The following is a 10,893-nucleotide window of genomic DNA, read 5'->3' on the forward strand; positions in this document are numbered from 1 at the left end:
TGTAATGATTATTTGTTTTATAACGTAAAAATTTTTCTTTAGATTATCGCCACGTGTTACGAAACCACTTCATCCGATCTCGAAACCCCATAACAATCTGACACCGATCAAAGATACGAAAAATCACAACGACGCGAATGTGGATTGTTGGAAGAATCAACATGCGGATTCCAACAGATCGATGAAGCAACACCCTCAAGAATGGTCCGATGATAGAATCATCGATGGATGCAATGCGAATACGTAAGTAATATAATGTGAGCATACGATGACACAACGTTGAACGCGATTGATGACAACATCAATACTTTTGCAGGAATTCCGTTTCGGATTTGCAATCTCATCTATCCACTCTCGAGTTGAGAATGGTGAGAGAAACACGTCTGCGACTCTCGTTGGAGGATGAGGTGCGTCGATTGCGCGATGAGAATCGACGTTTACAGGAGTCCGAAAATCTACGACTCTCCTTGGAAGATGAGAACCGTCGTCTGAAGGACGAGAATCACGCAGCTGCGCAGCAGCTCCGACGTTTCACGGAGTGGTTCTTTCAAACGATGGATCATCAATAATCAGTATAAAGATAAAATTAGGATGTTTTATTGTCCAATCAAATGTTTCAAATGATCATCAAATAGCACGATAATCAATAAGCTATACTCCATTTTCATTTCCAGTATCATAGAAATTATTTACAGAGAACAAAGTTTGTGTATCCTCTTGGATATTCTTAAAACGTGAACTAAACAAGTTATCTTTTCTGAATCGTTGGATCGATTGCATTTACTTCATCTGCATTTTGTCGCGTTGCTCGGATCGGAGCACAATTTTTGTTAATGCAGTATTAATGTGAACCTGTAGATGTTATAACAGATCGATCGGAGACAGCCGCAAGGGATTGCGGATGAGCATACACAGCGTAAGCAAGAATATTATATCATTCGCAACTTTTCTCCCTCGATCTTTGATATTTTGTATTATATAGATTCGTTAGATTTTATTTGATTGTAAAGTATATAAGTTACCGTCGTACTATTTTCTTGTGTCGAAAATTAGTGCGTTGCAGTTAAACTATTATTTAGATCATATTTCCCAAAACTAATTACTGTGCGTCTGGATCCATCTTTAAGAGGACAGTGCACTTTAAAATATATAAACGTTTGATTTTATGAAAACGACCAAATGACCAAATATTATTAGAAAAGCTAAGGGTTATTACTTTAATTCTGTAATTTATTACGCCTTTTATATCAGTCGTCTAGAGTGTTAATATAGAAATTTCGCACGTGCTAAAGCGCGTCTACAGGTGCGAGGCACTTACTGTGTCTCCGCCACGAATTCTTTCTTTTTCATAAGTGACATAAAGCATGATTCCGATATAATGTACAAAACCAACGTTCATTGAAAATCGTAAATCGATCAATAAAAAGAAATATGTATTTCAACACCTATCTCATTTTTTAAAAAAGACCAAATGTGTAGAATATATTTTCATGCTCTATGACATAAAAGCATCTAAGAGCACTTTATATAACACAGATTACATAGTATATGTGCATATAAAAAGCAGGGATAGAGCAAGGATAGAACTGAATTGTTACTACCAGTTAGAATAAAATAGTTTATTGTAATCCACAGAAAAAAAAACAAGACATTTCCATGATGCCTTAAGATCTGTCTGTCTCACTGTTACTGTCAGTTTAACAATTAGCTGCGGTTACACTCCTTTTTGTTTGAGATCGCGAAAATGCTACGCTTCGCTGCCGTATCGCGATATCGACAATTCTTAATACTCGATATTACCGGATCTATAGCTAGGATCCGGCCGATTTATGATCGGATCGGATTATGCGTTTGGTATCCTTATAGATAAAAAGAAGCTAGGCTCGCTGCCAGGCGATATCGCGATTCGGTCATTTACACTGGTTATCGCTATCTCATTGTATCGCGATATACTTATCCTTCTGTTCGCATTACGGAAGAATATCGCGTGTTCTCCTTCTTCTTTCATTCTTCTCTCTCCTGTTATTTTTTAACGCCCATAGATCTGGACAGTCGATTTCGATCGCATAATTATCGTTATCGGTATTATCCAGAGGCAAGCAAAATATTACTCCATTCTTGCAAACGTCACGTCTCGTCACATGTTCTTCATATCTGACAGTCTATTATTTATGCATTAAATCTGTATGTGTACCCATAATTAGTTCGTTTCTCTAATCTCTAGATCTAGGTATACTGATGTCCGAAGGACATCGCGATTACTGCGCGTTCTGAGAGAAAAGTGATTATGCGAGAGAATATTTGACTGCTTATAATCGAAACACTGTGAAGTAATATTTTACACAGCTCTGCATGTGTGTATAACGCTTATATCACCGAGGCTTCTCTTCGGTTTTGTTCGCTTAAGTACATGAGAAGTTATGCCTAGCAAGAGTAATTTACTCGTAGATGTAGAGATGTTTAAACACTCGGACTTAGTTTTATATTCTAATGTAGCATTTTCTCTACACAACTCTCTAATTAACATGTCCTCACATGGAAGTACATCTCCATTACGAAGTTCTAAATGAGTTATCATCAGCGTGAATAAATCTCGAAAACGCGGAGCACTTTACGCAGAATCGGCGTAAAATGCTCGGACGTTAAAGAACTATTTTAATAAAACTTAACATCATTAACTGCGCAAAGAATCTAAACTCGTAATGGGTCATTCGTTGCAAGAGCTCTTCAACTGGCAAAATGTCGCGCATCATTCTGTCATGGAAATTAATGAAACACGATGAGTCGAGCGAAAGCGAAAGAGATGTTCCGACAAGAACTTTGAGATTTCCACAATATAATTGTATTTTCTTGCCGGTTAAACTCATGTGTCTGAACAAGCCAAATAATACATAAAATCGAAAAATATTTTAAAAGCATCTCTAGAAGACTTCTACAAAAATTTAGAATGTCTTTACGATATCTTTCGGATATTTCTATTAAACTCGGAAGTCTTGTCATGTCGTGTATATGCCTTAAGTGCCAATCTTGTGCACCAAAAGCAACGAACAATGAGGCTTTTATTAAATATATCTCATAGTTATATATAGCGTTAAACGGATATTCGCGTTTAAGATTTCGATTAGAGACTCGGTATGAATACGTCAGTGTCAAGGAAACGATAGCTACAAGCGGAATGAGTTGCGCATGACAAAAAGATTGATCGATCCTATAAAGCGTAAGAAGACTAACAGCGTAGCTAAACACGTGTCGGGCTATGAATCATGCACGTTCAGCAAGCGGGCATTATGGCACACAAGGATAAATAAAGATATCGGATGGATTGAATCAAGAGCACCGGTTCTCACATTACGAGGAGCAGAAAGCTTCCACACACAAGTATTGGGATTATGTAACAAAAAATCTCGTGGAAAAATCTTGCCGAATACAAAAGAATCACAAAATGAGTAGCTGCGACACAGAACATTTAAAAAAAATTTGTTTACTGGACGATAAAATATATGAGATTTTATACATTATCTTCGTCCAACTATTTTCATTTGATTTTCTCGAAAACTTGTTTTTACTCTATATATATTTTTATACATATTACACGCTTATTCAGTTGTAACAATTAAGAAACATGGCCAACTACAATCATAGTTTATTTAACGGAATTTTGACAACAAAAATTCCCATTGCTGATTGATATAAATGTTAATTAATTTATTAAAACATGATCTGATAGAGTCTTATATAAAATGATTCTTGCTACAAATAATTTCCATTGGCCATCTCAATTACCTCATCGTGATAAAAAGCGAAGCGACTTCCAAGAGAACGTACTTAAAAAAAAAAAAAGAGAGAAAAAAGTAAGAGAAGTATATATATGTATATGGCGGGGACTACTTTCTATTTACGGTAATACGGCATCAAGTTGGAAGTAAAAAGGGCACAGCATATAAGAAAGACGGATATAAAGACGGAGATTAATCTATCGTGTACAGTTTTCCACGTTTTACAAGATGTTTCATCTTCAAAATATTTCAAGCTTTAATGATGAAATTTTTTCACGAACTTAAATCGATCTTTTCTTCTTAGCAATTTTTTATGAGAAGTCCACTTGCAAATATTATTGTATATTAAGAGAACTGAGTTTTTGAGAGGGACTCAAATTTCATGAAGTCATTTATCGATTGATCGTAGAAAAATATTAAAGTAATGTTCTCCAAGAGCGTAAACGCAAATTTCATTAATAGCATATTCCAAAATTATGCATCATTAAAACTTGCTGCGATGGTGAAACATCGTGTATTTTGCAATTCCGAGCAATCGTTTACAAACGAAAGCGAGAAGACGTGACTGACAAAGAGGATTTCTCATGAATATCATGACGATCTTATCTATCTTGTTTCGTAATCGTTATTTTCGATTATTCAAAGTCGCCATTCGTTTCATTCGCACGCAAGATTTGCCTGGTTCGTACGATTGATGGCCGCATACAATCCGGCCGAAAATTCCGGTGAAAATCTACGAAAAGTATAATGCTTCACGATAAATTCGCCGATCATGCGGTTGCCGTCGGGACGTTCCAGCGAATATTACATTCTGATTTTCTACGCTCGCAAACATTACCGATAATACGTCGATTCGGAGGGCGCGTCCTCCATTAAATACAAAAATACTGTTCTGATGCACCATATCTCTTCACCTATTATCCCTACCATTATGCACATTATAATCCCTGTAGTCTTTAACGCTCCGTTATCGTGGACGAGGAAAGAATACTGACACACGTAAAAAAGTATGTGTATATGTGTGTTTGTGAGAAAAAAAAGGGAATCAAGGAAGATTATCGCAAAAGTACCGAATTTCGATTGCGACTCACGATTACTTCTATTTCAGACCTGGTTGCACCAATGTCGGTTTTACGACTAATTATAACAATATAAATATTATAGAATATTATAAATACTATAGAATATATTATACAAAGTGTCGAGAAATGAGATTTATATCATGATCAAGAAGGCGGTTCCCCCAAACAGCAGTCTCTCGTTGAAAACTACTGCTTCTTGCAATTATCTTTAAGTGGATAATTATGCATCTAATTTTCGCCAATGTGGGCATTTTATATTCCTGGAGAAAAGCCACTGCTCGGAGTTTGTTCGTTAAACCATCGTCGGTGCAACGCAGGTTTGATAGACGCCAAAAAAAAAACAAAAAAACGACGGTATACGTCGAGAGAGAAAGAGAAGACAACGCTATAGCACAGCGTTAATATAAAAAAAAGGAGCGGTAACGGAGATGCCTTTAACGAAAACGATCGTCAACATCGTTCCGCAGAAGAATCTTGCGTGAATTTTGGTATGCGCGCGTTATACAGGCAACGGACTGTCACTGCGTATTCCATGTTCCATGATTAACATTAATACTACGGTCGTTTAATTAATCTTTTTTTTTTTATAGTCGCGGCGCGGGCGTAAAGCAAAATTCCGTCCCTTTTACCGCGCCGTTCGTTTCTTTTATAAACTATGGTTATTAAATCATATAATTACATATAGTGCAACAAGAGATTATAGATGTATGACAAAGTGACGATCACCGAGAGAATTAGTCAGCGATATCGTCGGCGAATTGTATATAATTCGTAGAATAAATATATATATATATATATATATAACTGTGCTCCAAAAAGAGATTGGTTTATCCGCGGAGACAGATTAGGTACAATATTCGATTCTTTTTCCCATCTTCAGCCCCCCTACCCCTCCCTCCCCCTTACACCGCAAGTCACAGCTCTACGCACTGTGGAAGAATCAAGAGATATTTACACGCAAAATACTCGAATCGTTGACGATCGCGAGACAGCTCGCGATCCGTTAACTTAAAGCGGGGAAAACTTTTTTGTACTTTTCTACAAATTTTCTCTCCGTGCCTACTTTACACGCTATATATCTAACGGCGATATATCCCCGACGGTAACGTAAACGTTGCCTCGCAAGTACCCGCGGCGTCGTTGCAAAACGAGAGGAGCACCGTGGAGGGCTTCGTTCAAATCAAACGGCACGAAATTCATNGCGTCCTAGAGATAATATCGGCGGGGAAACACCGAGAGCGAGGAAAGTCGGTATATACCTTAATGACTGTTTTGCGCGAACCACGCTGAATGGCCGGCCATTGCGTCTCGTATCTGCTCGAGCTCGCCGAGCGGAGTGTTAATCCCGCTAAGTGTGTGGTGGCACTTTCAATATTTCACTATACCGAAACGTCGGTCGAAGATCTTATACTATTCACGGCGCGTCCTCTTAGGACGCTGACTGACTCCCACGTCATCGCTGCCGCGCGACTTCTTACCGATTTGTACCTGACTCTGCGCCGTCAGCTGCAACGAGATTGCGTGAGTGTTGAGTTTCTCCGCCAGCAGGAGATCTTTGAGACCCTTCATCTTTTGACTGTACAATGTTATCTTCGGCTTCTCGTTCTCGGAATCTATCTTTACTTCGGGCTCGACATTCTCCTGTGAGGTGGAAGGCGCTGGCGGTAAAGTGTCATCCGGTGGCGCGACAAACGGCTCGCCCCCGCCCTGCAGTAGGTAATCTCTGTTAAGTATCTTCTCGCTACAGGCCGCCGTCAAGGCTTGAATACTAGGATGCGTCGACGCTGAATTGGAGGGTACTTTAGACTCTAGACTTTTGATTAGATCTCGCGCCGCGTTACCCCGTTCCTTGGTCTTGCAATAATTATTGTTGTTGTTGTTGTTGTTCAGCGTCTCCTCGGGACTCGTCTCCCTCTTCTGCGCTTCTTCCTTCTGTTTGATCTCCGTTTCATAACACTCTATGACGACTTGTGCACGTATACTGGCATCGAACTTTGAAATTGTATTCACCAGCGGCCGAGCCCAACCTATGTGCAGCACGGGAGTGTTGGCGCCCTCCTCCCACTGGCAAATACCGTCGTAAAATCTTAACAGGTATGCGAAACAACGTGGTTGCCGCAGCAAGCGCTCATCGACGCGTACCGCGTGTGGTATCAGTTCGTTGGCGATCTCTAGCAGCTCTTTATATATCTCTCCGTCGTCCCGGGAATAATCATATCTAGATTTGTATAATAAACACATATCAACACAAAAACAATATTTAACATATTCACTGACGTGTTCAAAAGCATACAGTGCAACTAATGTGTTTAGAACATTAAGCTAAAAAGAAAATCAAATACTTACTTTCGCAGAACATCGGCGGCATCGGCCCATGATGCAAATGCATTCACATGTAATCCATTCCGATACAGATATCCTCCTTGATAGGTGTAAGGATAGACATGCGCGTTTGCGTAAAACTTCCTCGCTGATCTTACGGCCTCCTACAGAAATATTGCGTTTAGAATAGATATAAAGAAAAAGTATCACTATCCAATATTTTAGCATGACAAACCTGAAAGAGATCTATTGGCGGTGGCCTTCCTGGTGTAGGCGCAGCCTCCTCCAATTCAGCCAGATTACCCAATGCCATAGGATATCTCGCTAAGTGACCCAAGTCATATAGCAACCATAATAGTTCTTGTTGGACCAATCCCACTTCGACCGCATCAGTAGTTGCGCTTAGACTAGGGTTGATGGCTGACACTATAGTAGCCACTTCCAGAGCGCGATTACACACCATTGCTTGACCATTTAAATATAACCATGATCGAGATGCTACACCAGGCTCCACTGGTTGTCCACGTTTATCCTCGTTTCCCTTACCTGGTAACAAATTACGATTGCTGCGTTTATCTTTAATTTAATATTGAAAGTGTAGAATCTAACAAAGAAATACTTTGCGCTCTCCCATGGCTCTATATAACGTACCGTGCCATGTGACTTCTGCTGTCTCCGTTCCATCCTCTCCGTACACAACCCACGCGTGATCCTCCGACATGGCAAGATGTACATCCTTGAATCCTAAAACCTGACAGCCAGCTACCACAGCAAAGGCGACTCCGTAACAGTCCAGCTTGTTCGACGTCAAGTAACTGTAGAGGCTCTGCAGATGCGCGCGGTCCTTGTAGTAGCTCCTGGTAAGCGAGTTCCATATCACGTCCGATACCTTCTTGACGAGTTCTCTGGTGGCGTACTTGGTGTCATATACGGTAAGATCGACGGCGCCCTTGATCACCGCGTGGAATTTGGTATAGAGAGCCTCGGCGATGTGGTACTCGACAGCCGGCAGCATCGGCTCGTCGTAGACGGCGCTCTCCTGCGCGGTGAAGACGCGATTGCACGTCAGGGAGTTCTCGACGGCGCCGACGAGGATCGAGAGCAACGCGAGATCCGGCTCGGCGCTGTTCTCCAATTGATTCTTGAAGACCTGCACGATCGCGGAGATGCTCCGGATCGGGAACAGGGCCCTGTCCCTGTCATGAAAGCCCGCCATGTCGCGTAAAAGGCCCGCCGGATAACTGGGAGGCTGGGGACGGCACGCACTCGCGCAAACGACGGTGGCGGCCGTCTAGAGATCTACGACGCCCGAGTCAGGCCCGTCATACCTATCTTATCCCGGTTTAAGCGGCGCGCTTCTGTCAGAGAACACGCAACGGACGGTGTGCCCCAGGTCGTGCCCGCCGACTCGGCTCGTCGGTTAACGCGCGCGCGTTACTCGGCTCCGCCAGTGAACGCTACCCGTGATGCGCGGATACCTCGCATCTCCGCACGCACGACAAAAGCCGCCGCGACTGCTGCTGGTGCTGCTCTGCTGCTCCTTCTCGCTTCTCACTTCTCACCCGCCCTACCGCTCTCTCGTTCTCTCTCTCTCTCTCTCTCTTTCTGTCGCTGCCGTGGTCGTCCAGCGGCGTCGCACGGAGCGTTTCCATCGTCGAACTCCGCGCCACGGTCAGAGATAGAAGCCGGTAGAAATTTCGACGGGTCGCGATTTTCGACGCAATACATACGGAAAAAAAGGACACGCCAATCGGGCCAATCAACCTGCCGCTTTTTCGGAAATAATAGATATGCGAAAACATAACGGGAGATTGATTACTGCGTCGCGCCGTCGCATATATACAAGAGAGCCATTACGTCAATTGCTTTTCTCTTCTCCATTGTAACGAGTAAGGATAAATATTATTTTTTTTTGCATTCTAAAGAGCGAAAATTGAAACCGATGAAATTTTTGATGGAGTTTACTTTTTTGTGCGATGTGAATATTTATATACGGAAAAAGATATACGTATCTCTGTCGCGATAATTGAGGTATCTCCATTACAACGAATAAAGTTGAAAAATATTTTACGAATATTTTATTTTACGGTAAAAAAATTAAAACCGATAGTGTTTTCGATAGATAAACGTTATAGATTCGAAAAAAATATATTGCTTATTGAGTTTTTATTGTACTGTAATGGAATGGAGACGAAAATAATTTCTGCCTTCCAAAGCAAAAATCGAAAGCTGAAACTGATATATTATATAACTTTTGCAAATTTAATTCCTTCATTATGATATAACTTTGACTTACAAAATGTAGATTTAAAAAGACAGAATTTTATATATAGTTTTTTTTATTATATTAATAATTTTCTTTAAATATTCTCGTTTTCTGTATATATAATACGTATATCACACAAAAAATCATCACACAGAATTCACGTACAAATTAAATGAAACTTGAATAATGTAGTTTTAAGATATATATATATATATATACGAGTACATGTTTATATTATTATATATGCGAGAATGATTCTGTTAGTTGCATTATAACGTACTGGAGTGAGCCTTCAAGGGTTGGGGAATGACCCAATTTGTAGAAAAGGATGCATATATGCTGGGTGGATCGCTATCTTTATCAAGGATTTGCTGGTTGATACTACGTAGTATCATAGTCAAAAACATTGACCTTATATATATACTTTATTTAAATTAAAAGAAAAACAAATAAAAGTCACAATCATTTCCAATTTCACTGTTTAAATTCGTAAATAAAACCAAAACATTTTCTGAGCCATCGTTTTAATTGCTAACAATAAATATCCGATGAGAAATTTCTTTAGGATATGGTTAATGTAAAAAGAGACAGAGATCCATCCAAGAATATATAGATCTCTTTCTAACTCTGATCTCGATTATCTATAGGATAGTATAGACTCAGTTCAATATACTATAGAGTTCAATGTGTTATATGTAGTCGTAGTCGCTTCATACTCGTCTGTGCAGTTGGTTGAGATCGTGTATCTTCCGATAAAAACATTCTTTCCAAATCTATTTTTATCACCGCTTCACGTTATTCAAAACAACAAAAAAACTCAATATAAGAGTCGGTGTAATCGCGTTCACACGTTTATCTTACGATTAGCATTTGCATTTCCTAAGCATCGCTTTTTGACTTCAAGATGAAAGTAACGATCAAAAGTAAGTATATTTAAAAAAAAGCTATCGGCAATTTTTATTGCTGTTCAATCTATATATAATATACTTGTATAATTCCATTTAATTATGTATCTGCAGAATTTTTAATCGTATGAACGCGGTTATGTTGCGACTCATATTTACAAATTTTCTCCGCCACAAAGTATCCTTCATATAGACCGGCATCCACGATCACCCCAGTCATCCACATTCTTTCTTCAGGTTGGACAGGCGTCGCCACCTGGCGCTGGATTGCCAACGACGATAATTGCGGCATATGCAGAATGCCGTTTGACGCCAGCTGTCCGGATTGCAAGATTCCTGGGGACGACTGTCCACTAGGTATTTCATTTCAATTACATTATTTTATCCCTTATTTATAAATATTGACGTATACACACGCACGTATATAACACGATAAGTATTCAAAAATACGATCTCGAAATCTATCTATGTAATATCTATTTATTATAAATTTTGCGTAAACATTTTTAAAAAATTATATTAAAAATAATTTTAAATAATTA

General features: G+C 39.7%; 3 protein-coding genes across 4 annotated transcripts in view; 2 read left to right on the plus strand and 1 right to left on the minus strand.

Moving 5' to 3' along the window:
- The window catches only part of LOC115242427 (signal-induced proliferation-associated 1-like protein 2), a 29,289-nt gene extending 24,082 nt beyond the window's left edge, over positions 1 to 5,207 (plus strand). For both annotated transcript variants that reach the window (XM_029818695.1, XM_029818694.1), the window contains exons 13-14: positions 43 to 243; positions 317 to 5,207. In XM_029818695.1, the coding sequence (XP_029674555.1) occupies positions 43 to 243; positions 317 to 569 (454 nt within the window). In that variant the 3' untranslated portion in view covers positions 570 to 5,207. The remainder of the gene's footprint in view (positions 1 to 42; positions 244 to 316) is intronic.
- An 852-nt stretch (positions 5,208 to 6,059) lies between these two features.
- LOC115242429 (menin) lies at positions 6,060 to 8,729 on the minus strand. The gene is made up of 4 exons (XM_029818696.1): positions 7,832 to 8,729; positions 7,416 to 7,726; positions 7,205 to 7,344; positions 6,060 to 7,076 (listed from the first exon to the last, which is right to left on the minus strand). The coding sequence occupies exons 1-4, from the start codon at positions 8,394 to 8,396 to the stop codon at positions 6,269 to 6,271; spliced, it is 1,824 nt and encodes a 607-aa protein (XP_029674556.1). The 5' UTR covers positions 8,397 to 8,729; the 3' UTR covers positions 6,060 to 6,268.
- A 1,370-nt stretch (positions 8,730 to 10,099) lies between these two features.
- The window catches only part of LOC115242421 (uncharacterized protein DDB_G0284459-like), a 17,181-nt gene continuing 16,387 nt past the window's right edge, over positions 10,100 to 10,893 (plus strand). Inside the window, exons 1-2 of the transcript XR_003885049.1 lie at positions 10,100 to 10,369; positions 10,589 to 10,708. The gene's annotated coding sequence lies outside the window, so the exon portion shown is untranslated. The remainder of the gene's footprint in view (positions 10,370 to 10,588; positions 10,709 to 10,893) is intronic.

Source organism: Formica exsecta, unplaced genomic scaffold (genome assembly GCF_003651465.1).
Source record: "Formica exsecta isolate Colony F162 unplaced genomic scaffold, ASM365146v1 scaffold599, whole genome shotgun sequence".
Classification (NCBI taxonomy): domain Eukaryota; kingdom Metazoa; phylum Arthropoda; class Insecta; order Hymenoptera; family Formicidae; genus Formica; species Formica exsecta.